Source organism: Capricornis sumatraensis, chromosome 4 (genome assembly GCF_032405125.1).
Source record: "Capricornis sumatraensis isolate serow.1 chromosome 4, serow.2, whole genome shotgun sequence".
In the NCBI taxonomy this organism is placed as follows: domain Eukaryota; kingdom Metazoa; phylum Chordata; class Mammalia; order Artiodactyla; family Bovidae; genus Capricornis; species Capricornis sumatraensis.
This window is the reverse complement of record NC_091072.1, coordinates 36628796-36643412: the sequence shown is the minus strand read 5'-3', so window position 1 is coordinate 36643412 and position 14617 is coordinate 36628796. Positions and strand designations below refer to the sequence as shown.

General features: G+C 43.4%; 1 protein-coding gene across 2 annotated transcripts; it reads right to left on the bottom strand.

Moving 5' to 3' along the window:
• Positions 1-1748: 1748 nt before the first annotated feature.
• AGA (aspartylglucosaminidase) lies at positions 1749-14193 on the bottom strand. Of its 2 annotated transcripts, none has more exons than XM_068970878.1 (9): positions 14021-14193; positions 10227-10380; positions 9091-9203; positions 8085-8197; positions 6532-6646; positions 5838-5913; positions 4916-5023; positions 4075-4208; positions 1749-2735 (listed from the first exon to the last, which is right to left on the bottom strand). In XM_068970878.1, the coding sequence occupies exons 1-9, from the start codon at positions 14145-14147 to the stop codon at positions 2635-2637; spliced, it is 1041 nt and encodes a 346-aa protein (XP_068826979.1). In that variant the 5' UTR covers positions 14148-14193; the 3' UTR covers positions 1749-2634. The 2 variants fall into 2 exon arrangements, with proteins under 2 accessions (XP_068826979.1, XP_068826981.1); XM_068970880.1 differs by having other exon boundaries at positions 4916-5015; positions 5860-5913.
• Positions 14194-14617: the final 424 nt, after the last annotated feature.

The window sequence follows — 14617 nt, the reverse complement described above, 5'->3', positions numbered from 1 at the left end:
AATATTCATTGGAAGGACTGATGCTGAAGCTGAAACTGTAATACTTTGGCCATCTGATGTGAAGAGCTGACTCATTCGAAAAGACCCTGATGCTGGGAAAGATTGAGGGCAGGAGGAAAATGAGACAACAGAGGATGAGATGGTTGGATGGCATCACTGATTCAATGGACATGGGTTTGGGTGAACTCCGGGAGTTGATGATGGACAAGGAGGCCTGGCATGCTGCGGTTCATGGGGTCACAAAGAGTCGGACACGGCTGAGCGACTGAACTGAAAAAGAACTTCAACAATTAAAAATTATGAGCTTTAAAAGTATGTTACAGTCTATGTCAAGGCTATGGTTTTTCCAGTAGTCATGTATGGATGTGAGAGTTGGACTGTGAAGAAAGCTGAGCACCGAAGAATTAATGCTTTTGAACTGTGGTGTTGGAGAAGACTCTTGAGTCCCTTGGACTGCAAGGAGATCCAACCAGTCCATTCTGAAGGAGATCAACCCTAGCATTTCTTTGGAAGGAATGATGCTAAAGCTGAAACTCCAGTACTTTGGCCACCTCATGCAAAGTGTTGACTCATTGGAAAAGACTCTGATGCTGGAAGGGATTGGGGGCAGGAGGAGAAGGGGATGACAGGATGAGATGGCTGGATGGCATCACTGACTCGATGGACATGAGTCTGAGTGAACTCCAGGAGTTGGTGATGGACAGGGAGGCCTGGTGTGCTGCGATTCATGGGGTCACAAAGAGTCGATTGAGCAACTGAACTGACAGTCTATGTATGATATCTCAATTTAAAATGTCTTATGCTTATTATTTGTCTTTTGAAACCAAAAGGAATAATTTGAGTGCTGGTATTAGAAATAAATCCCTTTTGATGTGCATATAGTGTACATGTTGGAGAAGGCAATGACACCCCACTCAAGTACTCTTGCCTGGAAAATCCCATGGATGGAGGAGCCTGGCAGGCTGCAGTCCATGGTGTCGCAAGAGTCAGACATGACTGAGCGGCTTCACTTTCACTTTTTACTTTCATGCATTGGAGAAAGAAATGGCAACCCGCTCATGTTCTTGCCTGGAGAATCCCAGGGACGGGGGAGCCTGGTGGGCTGCCGTCTATGGGGTCACAGTCAGACATGACTGAAGCGACTTAGCAGCAGTAGCCACAGCAGTGTACATGTACATGTCTAACAACTTCAGGTCAGAGTTCTGCAAGAGTAAATCAGGATCAACTAATTTGCTAGGGAGTGACAGGCTGTGAAGATTTTCAAATGTATTTTTCTGGTGGTACACGGTTACCTAACATGTTAACAGACGGCAAACAAGAAACACAGGCATTTCACCTTGATATAAACTCTGAGTTTCAATCTGGCTTCTTTCTCCCTGTTCCACAGTCCAGTAGGAGATTTCAGCAAGCCATCATGCCTCATGGGAACCCACAAAAGTAAGATTTTCCCTGCTGCTCTGAGTGTGAGGCTGCAGGATTATTTCCTTACTGGTTTTCAGGCCTCCATCAGCAGCTGCTGAGTCCAGCTTTCAAGTTCCTCTTTGTGAAGACCGACTGGATCGGCCAGAGAGGGCGTCTGTGAGGAGGCACCCCAGTCATGATACATGGTGAGGTCTGAGCACAGGTGACCCGAGAGCATTCTCCAAACTACAGCTTTCCAGCCCTAACTTACAAAGACCATGAAATATTAAGATGAGTGTAGGAAATAAACAGGGCAGATACACTGAAGGTGGGGACAATATTGTACATGCAGCTTTATTAATGACTCCTGATGTACAAGGTCATGAAGGCAGAGATGCTAATGAGCACACACATGTACAGTTCAGGACGGCTGTCCACAGGAAAGCAAGGCGGACAAGAGGCACTGACTCACTGCTAGCCTCTGTACAGGAGATTCATAAAACCACAGTACAGATCAAGGTCTCTAAATCAACTTGCAGAAAAAATTATCAGTACTAAATACTTATAGCTAAAAATTTAGAGATTATTGTGGCTAACAAACCTTCACAGGTTGAGAGCTCCATTAGATGAAAAAGTCCAAGAAAATCAACACGGCTGCTCACCAGAAGATGCCCACATTTTCTAATATGTGCAAAACACAATGCACCTGTAATATTAACAGCATTCTTTCCTCTTCAGGCTAGAAGACCATACTATGTATAACTGATAATAAGTCATTAAGAGACATACTACTGTAAAGGTACTGAAATTCAGTTAGAGCGTATCATGGTGGGACTCATCATTATTCTTCCTTTGGGTCTAAGTATCTTGGCTACTCTACCTATTTAAGTATCCAAATACAGATTTTTTTTGTGCCTTTACTACATTACTATGGAAATAAATCCCCAAAGTAGAAATTTCTTGAAACACTGAACAGAAATCCAGAGATCACTTAAAATTAAACATATACAAAATACACACACATATTCATTTTCAGGGGATACATAAAGCTTAAGTAAAAACAAAAATTTTTTTTCCACATATAGAAAGTGAAAATGCTGTTTCAGCATAAGATTTATTTTTGTGCTTATTTTACAGAGTTTAGAATACACGAGGCACATTATTCGATGACAGTGAGTAGACTTTTCAGCTTCTGTTTCTTCTTTAAATATAGATGCTGACAGAAAAGATGGATTAGATGCAGTCTACTTTTTCCTCAGTTGGCTCACTTTTTAGAGGGTTATAAACCATGAACTGAAACTGAGTAAATGTTGAAAGTTTATTGCAAGCAGCACCTGGGGCCAAGAAGAGAGAAAGCCGTTTGGTTAAATGTAGAATGCACGTATTTACAACCAGTACAGACACCGCTTCGGACAGTGGTCAATGTGTACCTGCTGTTCAGGCAGCCCATACCAGTGTGAGTGTGTCTACCTTAGTACCCATCAGCTGACAGCCCATGGGACCTCATAATAAAGGCCGATGTTTTGCTCCTATACATATGCGGTCATTGCTACCATTATTTTAAAGTTTTCATACCCTTTTCGTAGCAGAAAATTTTCAGGTGCATTTCCTAGTCACTGGGCCATTCCCTGTATCCATCCATAATCCTCCCCTCCCCAGACTCCCTGTTTGTTTCTACTCTTCTATGCCCATGGGTGGGGAGGCTAATTTGTCAAGATGGTCTCTGTCAGACAGAGACAGTTCTTCCCCGGCTCAGACACCTGGAGGGCATCCTTTTATTGCCACTACTTTCAGCATAAGGAGCTGGTCAATTTTAAATTCATCTACAATTATATAATTATCATTTTTACATCCTGTTAAGTGCAACTTTGAGCCTTCTAAGACTTATTTCCTAAGAGGGAATCGATGAAACAGACTTATTTTAGACATAAAGCCTTTTCCCTCGTAACTTATATTGACTTTTGCATTTTTAGTACTTAAAAAAGCGTAAGGAATTCCTCCACCAAGTTTTCAAATACCGAACTGTGGGAAGTAAGAGATCAAAGCACAATAATAAGCAGTCTAACCTAATAAGTTGTATTGATCAGTAGGCCATGTATCTTCCCCATCTGAAATCTCACTAATGAGGAGCAGCCGTGGTTGATCTTGAAGTGCTTTGAAACTGTGATAGGTTCACATGAAAAGTAAATGAAGCAAACGATATGCCTCAAATACAGTGCAAAAATAATTCTGCTAAGGCCTTTAGTTTACTAATTGGTAATACATTTTGTACCTGGGAACCCTGAGATCTAAATGACTGAGGCCTTTAAATAATGAATGGACAAGAAGCAGGGAAGATCATTTATCCCTAACTACTTCTAACAAATAAAGGCATTTGACTTGATTAGCCCATCTCAGCATGCACTTGAGCTGAAGCTAAACTTTCCTTTGGACAGATGTCAAGGCTACAAGCTAAAAACCAAGGACTGGATCTTATCCACTGCCAGTCAACCAAGGAGGGTTTCAGGTGCATTTTTAACCCATTGGGGGTCTTGACACATCAGCAGTGAACATCTACTCAGTATAGCCCTGGTTTCTGCTGCAGAGGAATAAAATTTCTCACGGCATTTAAAAGTCTCTGTCCTCAGCAACATTTGCAGGTCCACACATATATGAATTTCAAATCAAACCCACCATAACTTCCGGTCATGTTGGCACATATCACAGCCCCAAAGAATTTGGGAAAATACTTCTGGATTCTTGAGATCACTTTTTCACACGCTGTGGTTGGATTTTCTCCTTTTCTCATATATTCTACAGCTTGATAGCTGATTTAAACAGAGGCAAAACTTTAGTATCACAGAGTAAACAAACTCCAAAGTTTGGTTACTTGAGGTTCCACGTGTAAAACCAACAAAATTGTCACATTTAATACAGTGCAGATAGGTGAACAGAGGCCCCTAACTTCTGTGGCAATATCAACAGAAAAGGAAGTAATCTTGGTGCCATTTCTGTCTTTTCAGCTCACCCACCCACTCATTTCAGATAAGAAGTAATGTTTTGGCTTTGGCTGAATAACTGTTATTTAGTAATATCAGCCTAAAGTCAGAAAGTATATAGTTTCTTTAAATAAGAAACAAGGCTACTGTCAATGGGGAGAAACACTAGGCATGAACAAAACAGCCAACTGTAAGGGTTATCTTTCAGTCATTAATGGTATATAGTGACTCCATTTTCTACTTTTGTTGTCAGTTTTCACGTTCTCTCAGTGGCCTTACACTTTATTTAAATAGATTCTAAGTATTTTCATCTGTGTAGCGCAGTGAGCGGTATTATTCCATTTCAGAGGACTATGACTGCTTCATTTGAAGGATTATGACTGTTAAAGTGATACTGTGAACAGTTGGTAGGCAAGGTTTCTAAAACGTTCTGCCACACACAGGTTCAGGTCACGTGGCACAGATGATTACGTTATCCTGACACATGGCATTGCCACCTGACTCTCTGGAGTCACAGATGGAGGAGGGGGACATACCTTGGGACGAAGCGCATCAGGATGTCCCCGTCGCCTGTGGCTGCCGCGGCCCCCACCATGTCGTCAGCATAGGCCCCAGACCCAGGTATCGGTGAGTCTCCTATTCGGCTTTGGGAGGGCAGAGCATGGTCATTCAGGGTGCAGAAAACTCTCTTAGATGTTTTTGCTTAGTCACTGATTATCATTTCAAGTAAATTCATCGGAATACAGACAAGCAAGATTTTCCTTTGTTTTTCCACTTGGGTTTTCACAACCCTGCACTCCTTACAGGGCGATCAGCCAGCAGCCCGTCACACACAGGGGGACCGCACAGGTTCACAGCGCCTGTCCCGACACCACCACCTGCATCGTCTCATGTGGGATCGTCTCAACAGGTCCCAACCGCTTTTCCTCATCTACAATCTGTTTCTGCTTTCCAGCTCACATGCCAGCATTTCAGCAAGCTTTTCCTTGTGTTAATAATAAACCTTCCACACTTTTCTGCTACTTTGAAATAAAAGTCCAGGAATCCTTAAAGACTCCCTCAAGTCCGGCTCTGGTCTTCCTTCCCTGCCCTTGACAGATGTGCAGTTCTGCTCTGGCCATCCTGAGCCCTGAACCCGGGCATGTACTGCTTCGGGTTGGCTCGGGCCGTGACCCGGACATTCCCGTTCCCTAGCTCAGGCTCAGGGTCAGTGCCCGGCCTCTCTCTCTGGCCTCCCTGACTATCCTGGCCTAATCTGATCACCCTTGAACTCTGCAGCCCTGGATGAGACCCCTTCTCCTTTGTACTTAGCAGCTACTCATGTATGTTCTTTCATAGTGAACTCAGCTATGAGGGCAGGGCTGTGCTCTTAACGCTCTTCATCCCCCAAGGCACCTAGGACATATTGGCTGACACTCAATACATATTTTCGAGATCTGTTCTTTTAGAAACACTAACCCAGGTATTTTGAATTTTATACCATTTGTAGATGTACCAGCAGCAATATTTCCCATCTTATGGATGACAACCATGCCTAGAAATTTAAAAAAGAGTATATCATTGTAGGTATCAACTCTAAAGTGTACCTCAAATAAAACCAAATAATTGAGCAATTGGCAACATAAACATCCTCTTCCATTAATTTCAGGTAGAAGACAATAGGAATCTTGGGGATTCTGAAAATTACACCAGTGGTATATAATCTGTGTGTTTTAATGACCTGGTTTCATGGCATCATTTTGTAGGCATCCCATTTCCTCACTTCAGACTGCTCACTTTTCAGTGCCGCTTCAACTGTTTTGCCAAAGAGAATCACTGCTAGAGACTAATGGAAACTTCCAACATTACTGGAAATGACTTGAATGTGGCAAACATAAAATTATTAAAGAACTAAATATCAAACAAAGATTTAAAAATCATCACGTGACTGATCATCAGATTTTTGTGTAGGGTAATTGACCAAAATGTATACAGATGATATGAAAAGAATGTGTGTGTATACATATGTGTATATGTATGTTTTTTTCCTTAATTGGCAGTTAATCAAAATCACCTTCTGGTTCATGAATAAGAATAAAGAAATTTAAAACTACAAGGAAGCAATTAAAAATGGCTGACTATAACCATAAATACTGTAGAGAAGACAAATTACCAATAGTATCATGACTGTAACTGTGTGCTGTGTCTTCGTAGGCGATACCATCTCGTTTTAAGATAGTAGGTGGTTTGTAGGGTCCACAGTATTTTGAAGAATCTGGTATAACATTCTGTAAATAATATTTAAGTTTTATTTTTTTAGAAAGGGTGATTTTAGAAATCAGCAAGTGGTTATGAACAATTACTAAACATTAGCAAGAAACCAAAAGGACATCTGGTAACTGAAAGGTAAGAATTAAAAGCCAAAGTATGGCTAAGTCTTATGTGAACAGATGGATATAATTTTGCTAAATACCTAGTCGAATCTCAGAATTAACCAATATGGACTAGACAGCTATAATATCTGGACGAGATCCCCACTTTTTCTCTGTATATGCCAAAATGTTTCAGCACAATGGCAAGTATAAAGATTTTCTTTTTTAGATTAGATATGATTTTTAAGATTAGATTTTCTTTTTTTTTTTTTTTGATTCCTTAAAGAAATCAGATATACAACCTGATTTTTTTCAATTTTAGAATCTGTTCCCTGGCCAAGGAAGAGTTATTCTGAGATTTAAAGCAAAATCTATTTTAAAACCTTCCAATTTTCAAAGCTAGGTTCATGTGAGCATATTCTAAGTTGTACTCTCAGGTTCTTTTATGAATCTGAGAGGCTTAAGAAAATAATCCAAATTCATAAATTCAGCTTGTGGACCTGGATTAGTATTAAAGCAAGAAGCCTACAACTCATGTCTTATCCATTTGTGCACAGGGTGCCTCCCATGACCTGGTGTCAAGCAGTGGTCTCTTTCAAGAGACTCCCTGGTTACTCAAAGGTAATTAGAATTTGGTGAAGAAGTGGATGAGAGATCAAGGTACTCCAGAGAAGTACTCTGCTGGGAAGGAAAAACCGATTTAGGCTAAAGTCCTGGTGGCTCAGACTGTAAAGAATCCGCCTGCAAAGCAGGAGACCCAGGTTCAATCATCCCCTACAGAAGGGAATGGCTACCCATTCCAGTAATTCTGCCTGGAGAACCACACAGACGAGGAGCCCAGTGGGCTTCAATCCATGGGGTCACTAGGAGTCGGACACGACTGAGGATTAACACTTTCTTTGCTTTTCCATTGATTTACAGACAAATTATCTTTCTAGTAACAGACACCTAATAGTATAAATCTTCAAGGTGAATAAGGGCAAAATATAGAGTATACTTCACATACATAAACTGTTAAGAAATACTTTAGATTAATGGTTTCCAAACTTTGGGTTTTTAACACATGGAACCTTTTGCTACAAAGAAACAGAGAAAGCAGTTGCAGTGAGGCAGCCCCTTACCCTACAGCAGAAACCTTTTAAGTCTGAAGCCACTGCCAGGGGCCAGGAGCTCCCCAACGGGGATGTGGATTGGATGCAGCTAGGGAGCTTTCGAGACCACCTGTGCCCAGAGCTGGCTTCAATCACTGGTTCCAACGAGCAAACTCATGCTGCAGGCAACAGGTGGATGACCGAAAGCGGAAGGACTGTCACTCAATATTTTCAAATAACTTTAAAAAATCATGCATACGTACCTTCCAGTAATTTGGTTGGCAATTCCGAGCAAGCCAGTCTGAATGAAGAGCCTGAGAAACGTTGGTGGATAAATCCTCATTGATAAAGCCCATGCTTTCGGCAAACTTAGTGGCTGGAGATTGGGAACAAAAATGTAAATGAGTTAAGTGTCTTCTTTTAAATAAAATGTATGTATAGGAAGTGCTGTGGGTCAGCCGTCTCCTTTGTGGAGCACGAGGTGGGAAACACAGACGGTCCAGGGAGTATTCAGACTCAAGGAGTGCTGTGGGCATCGGTTTCCAGGTCTCCACTTCCCTACGCCCTTCCTGACGCTTATCTCCTGACACCCTGGTGTTGTGTGTGAGGACAGTTCTCCTTTCCCTCCAGATCTTGCTCCTTCTGCTTTACAAAAGGAAAGGGACACCCTGCAACAACAGTGACTCTGTGGCTCTAACTGGGGTGCAGTGCCTGGTATGTAAAGAAATGCTAAGACACCCAATAAAGGCACCACTGATTCCAAGAAAAAGTAATAGCTCCTGGCTTTGTCGTCAAGAAAACTGAAGGATGCCTCCTGGAGTTGTTCACTACATCATTAAATGATGTAGCAAATGTGATTTTTGACTATAGATTGCAGTATGATTTTGAGTATATACCTAGGAAGGTGTTCAAGGAAGTACCACTGTTGTAGCAAAACCCCTTCTGTTCCCACCTTCTCTCATCATATGTCTCTCAGGTCTTATACCCATATAAACGTAACACAAGAAGGGAAATGATGCTGAATCCTTGTTCTCCTCCAGTAATTACTCATTTATTGATAATAAACTGATTTCTAAAATATCCTCCATTAAAGATAAAGAAAGTGTGGTTTAGAAGTTAAGGAACTTGTCCAAAGTTAAACAGATGTTATGTGAAACAGCTGGACTTTGAACTTAGGTCTGCTTTCATGCACTATTTTACACTGAGCCCTTTTTTCAGAGTGAAGACTAGAGCCAAAAGACAGCATGACGGAGCACAGCTGAAACACACCTGCCTCCCCTGCTAACAGCGTGTGCGTCGTGTGTTCCAGGACTTTGCGTGCCACGCCAATGGCGTTTTTAATCCGTCTAAGATCTCCTACTGCTCCCACGTTCATGGTAGTGCTGCCAGAAACAAGCACGGTCAGATTAATTCAGGTATTTTTATATGTTCACAAATTTTTTACTTCAACCTATAGTGTTTTGTAGGATTAAACTCCACTGTCTTACCATAGAAGCGACAACACATTCACAAAGTTCATACAAATTCCCACATTCAGACATTTAAGGAAAAAAACCAGAAAATCAATTAGCCTGGCCTTCTCAGTTTCCCACTGCTCTGGCTTTTGAAAGGGCCTTTAAGGCTTCAGGTCAGGGAAACCACAGGGTTCGTGGCTGGCAGGTAAACAATGGTTTCCCAGGTACATGTTTTCGTACTTTAAGGTTCTCTCTATTTTAAGGAGACCTACCTACCTCCATGTGATATTTCTATTATGATAACGATTTTTCCTTTCAAAAAAATCTTAAATTGAGGTGTAGTTAATTTACAATGTTGTGTTAGTTTCAGGTGTACAACAAAGTGATTTGGATTCTTTTCCATTATAGGTTACTACAAGATATTGAGTATAGGTTATATCAAAATATATCAAAACTTATACATTGTGGGGAGATTGAGACTGACACATACACACTACTGTATATAAAATAAACAGCAAGGACCTACTGTACCGCACAGGGAACTCTACTGGATAGTCGGCAATGGCCTAAATGGGAAAAGAATACAAAGCAAAGTGTGTAACTGATCCGCTTTGCGGCACACCTGAAACTAACACTACACTGCACATCAACTACACTCCAATAAAAAAATTAAAAAAAGAAAAACCACCGTATGTATTTGTGCATCTTGCTCTGGGTATAAGACTGCTGCTGCTGCTGCTGCTAAGTCGCTTCAGTCGTGTCCAACTCTGTGCGGCCCCATAGACGGCAGCCCATCAGGCTCCTCCGTCCATGGGAGTTTCCAGGCAAAAGAGTACCGGAGCGGGTCGCCAGTGCCTTCTCCGGGGTATAAGACTAAGCAACTGCAAATGTAACTCCACCTGCAGCAGAGCCGCGCAGAGAAGCACGGCTCTGTGTGCAGGGCGTCCCTACCCGTCCATGATCATGGCGTCCAGCGTGGTCTCCGCCGACTCGTCCGGGCTGCCCCCGAAGCCCACGCTGCCGTCGCACTGCTGCTGCTCGCACGTCGCGCAGCCGCTCTCAACCGCGTCCAGGGCCGAACCTCCGGCCGCCAACGTCTTCCACGCTGGGAATCAAACCCAATAGTGATTGTGTAGATACTGATTTCCTTTTCCGTGCCAAAGGCAACAGACCAAAAACGGCACAAAAACGCCTATTTTAAAAATTGTTTGCACATTTACTCCAGTTAAGTTGAAATCTTCGTTTATCAAGTGCTACAAAGAAGTCAGAATGATATAGGCAGAATTATGTAAGACAGGTACTTACCATGAAGAATCCAAAGGCTTTGGCTATTGATGCAAAGTGAGGGTTTTTTCACTTATTAGTACCCATTTCTACTACGTGTGTGAAAAAAGAATACTTCTGTAATTCTGGGCCACGTGACCCTGAGCTAACAACTTAACCTCTCGGCATCTGTTTCCTGCTATTTAAAATGGGGATACTAATTACACAATACCTGAATTAATGAATTAATCCACCTGAGCCCACATTGGAATTATCTGCTGTTATGGTACTGTTATGGACACTTGCTGAGATAGAGGCTACTTCAGTAGGTATATTTTAAATAATCTGATGTAGAAAAAAATCTTATGATGCTATATCATGAATTTTCAATTTGTCTTTTAGTAGCTTCAGTTCTAAGTTTTAAAACTGGAGAGAAACACCATATTAAATACTTATTTTGGTTCCAGTGGCCATGCTTTTAACACTAAACTATGTTCTCCAGAGGCCCACACATGGAAAAGGGGAGGAAGAAAAAAGGTCTTCAGCAGTCAGTTTCTTTACTAATAAACACAGAATTCCTTGACGGGTTGGTGCTACTATTTGTAAATAATTTAAGTATTACTACTGAAAGAACAGGCTTCAAAGTACATTTAGAGAAGTTTCCCCCTTGAATTCAGGCAACACAGAGAACTGTTTCCTGCCTGGGGCCCTGAACTTTCTTTTCTGTCTCCTTGTAGCTGGAAATTTCTTGTAGCCTGTTTACACATTCTCTGAATCACATGCACTGCCTGTAACATACAAACTTACAGCCATCAAATGCTAAAGCCAGTTCAGCAGCAGAAAATTCTATTAGTAGCCCTAAATGGGGGAGAGGAGTAGGAGTAGAAGAAACTCCTCGGGCAGTACAAGTTGAAATGAACGGAACACAGTAAGAAAGGGACAGAACCATGATAGGTACAGGATGTTACAAGAGCACATAAGACAGGCACCTGACTCAGACTGGGTCTGAGGGTGCTAAATGAGGGAAAGCTTCCTAGAGGAGGTGATATCTTAGTCATTCTCAGTCCCAGATGGCTGCAAATCAACATCACTTAAGCAACTTGAAAAAAAAAAGTCTCGTTCAAGCAGTGGAATGAAAACCTCAAGAGTTGGGCCCAGGCATGTGTATTTTTTGAGAAGTTCTGAGGCAACTGCACTCATCTCACACACTAGTAAAGTAATGCTTAAAATTCTCCAAGCCAGGCTTCAGCAATACATGAACCGTGAACTTCCAGATGTTCAAGCTGGTTTTACAAAAGGCAGAGGAACCAGAGATTCAGCTGCCAACATCCGCTGGATCATTGAAAAAGCAACAGAGTTCCAGAAAAATATCTATTTCTGCTTTATTGAGTATGCCAAAGCCTTTGACTGTGTGGATCACAATAAACTGTGGAAGATTCTGAAAGAGATGGGAATACCAGACCACCTGACCTACCTCTTGAAAAATCTGTATGCAGGTCAGGAAGCAACAGTTAGAACTGGACATGGAACAACAGACTGGTTCCAAACAGGAAAAGGAGTACGTCAAGGCTGTACACTGTCACCCTGCTTATTTAACTTCTATGCAGAGTACATCATGAGAAACGCTGGACTGGAAGAAGCACAAGCTGGAATCAAGATTGCTGGGAGAAATATCAATAACCTCAGATATGCAGATGACACCACCCTTATGGCAGAAAGTGAAGAACTTAAGAGCCTCTTGATGAAAGTGAAAGAAGAGAGTGAAAAAGTTGGCTTAAAGCTCAACATTTAGAAAACTAAGATCATGGCATCCGGTCCCATGACTTCATGACAAATAGATGGGGAAACAGTGGAAAGAGTAGCTGATTTTATTTTTCTGGGCTCCAAAATCAGATGGTGACTGCAGCCATCCATGAAATTAAAAGACGCTTATTCCTTGGAAGGAAAGTTATGACCAACCTAGACAGCATATTAAAAAGAGTAAAAAAGTTGGCTTAAAGCTCAACATTTAGAGAACTAAGATCATGGCATCCGGTCCCATGACTTCATGACAAATAGATGGGGAAACAGTGGAAACAGTAGCTGATTTTATTTTTCTGGGCTCCAAAATACAGATGGTGATTGCAGCCATGAAATTAAAAGACGCTTATTCCTTGGAAGGAAAGTTATGACCAATCTAGACAGCATATTACAAAGCAGAGACATTACTTTGCCAACAAAGTTTCATCTAGTCAAGGCTATGGTTTTTCCAGTGGCGATGTATGGATGTGAGAGTTGGACTATAAAGAAAGCTGAGCACCGAAGAACTGATGCTTTTGAAATGTGGTGTTGGAGAAGACTGTTGAGAGTCCCTTGGACTGCAAGGAGATCCAACCAGTCCATCCTAAAGGAGATCAGTCCTGGGTGTTCATTGGAAGGACTGATGCTGAAGTTGAAACTCCAATACTTTGGCCACCTGATGCCAAGAGCTGACTCATTTGAAAAGACCCTGATGCTGGGAAACATTGAAGGGAGGAGGAGAAGAGGACAACAGAAGATGAGATGGTTGGATGGCATCACCTACTCTATGGACATGGGTCTGGTTAGACTCTTCAGTCGTGTCCGACTCTGTGCGACCCCATAGACGGCAACCCACCAGGCTCCCCTGTCCCTGGGATTCTCCAGGGAAGAACACTGGAGTGGGTTGCCATTTCCTTCTCCAACGCATGAAAGTGAAAAGCGAAAGTGAAGTCGCTCAGTCGTGTCCAACTCTTCGCGAGCCCATGGACTGTAGCCTACCAGGCCCCTACGTCCATGGGATTTTCCAGGCAAGACTACTGGAGTCGGGTGCCATTGCCTTCTCCGATTGGTTAGACTCGGGAGTTGGTAATGGACAGGGAGGCCTGGTGTGCTGTGGTTCATGGGGTTGCAGAGTCGGACACGACTGAGCGACTGAACTGAAGTGAGGATGATGATAATATATAACCAAGACTAGAACCCCGTATTTCTGATGACAAATACGGCATGTCAGCATGTAGCACAGAAAATAAAGGTGAATAGATGATGCTTTATTTGGGAACTTGGTCGTTTGCCAAGCTTAAGTAGAGAGTTACTGCGGATACTTCAGGGGTTAGAAAGCAGAGGTGCTGAGGCAGACAAGAGACACAAGCCCAGAAAAAACAATAAAAAGCAAAAGAAGGTGCAGGGGCCCCTGGAAGTCTGAGCAGAGGCCATAAGTGCCGAAGGTCAGGGTGGAAAATAGTGACCGGCGTCCGAACAGGAGTCACCCCGCCGCTGAGGACCTAAAATGCAGCTGTGGCGGGGAGGAGGGTGCGGCGCGGGAGACGCCGCGGCGCGGCGGGGGTTGGCGGGAGAGGCCGGAGGGGCGGCTGCGGAAGGTCTGCCAGCTCCCGGCCCCCGGCCCCCGGCCCCCGGCCCCGGGTCAGCGGCGGCCCGCCCGCTCCGCCAGCTCGCGCAGCGCAGCCCCCGGCTCGGCCCCGCACCTGCCATGGTTGCATTCTTGAAAGGCCAAGTGTTGAGGATCAAGGGCAGCTGGCCGAAGCTGCGTGCCGGGACTGGGCCGAATAGCAACAGCATCAACGGCAGGAGGAGGCCCGGCTTCCGTGCCATAGCTGCGCGCCCAGACCGGCGCCAGAGGTCACGGCCGCTGCGGACCTGCGGCCAGTGAATCCGGAACTGGTGGTCCCGGCGCCCCGCCCATCGTCTCGCCCCGCCCACCCCTTTGGGCCTAGGGCCCCAGATCCTCAATTCTCGCGAGACGTGGTTTCCGCGGCCCCCTGGGAGTTTTCAGGTCACCACGGTGTTGTCGGTTTGTGCCAGCGTCCTTCTGAGGTCTTATTTTTCTTTTTGTAAACTATTCAACCAAAAATTAGTATGAAATTGTTCGGCTTTGGCTTACACGATCCTGGGGACTTTTAAATTTGATTTCGTTAGTCGAAGTTGGTCAGTTTGTAATTTACAGTGTGCTCCGTGCGGTTCCTTGACGCAGATACGGGGATGGTTATTGAGTGTTAGTTAGGTGAGCCGTGCTCGCCTATAAACCAGGTTTATTTTAGATTTCTCTCACCCTACCTGCAGTC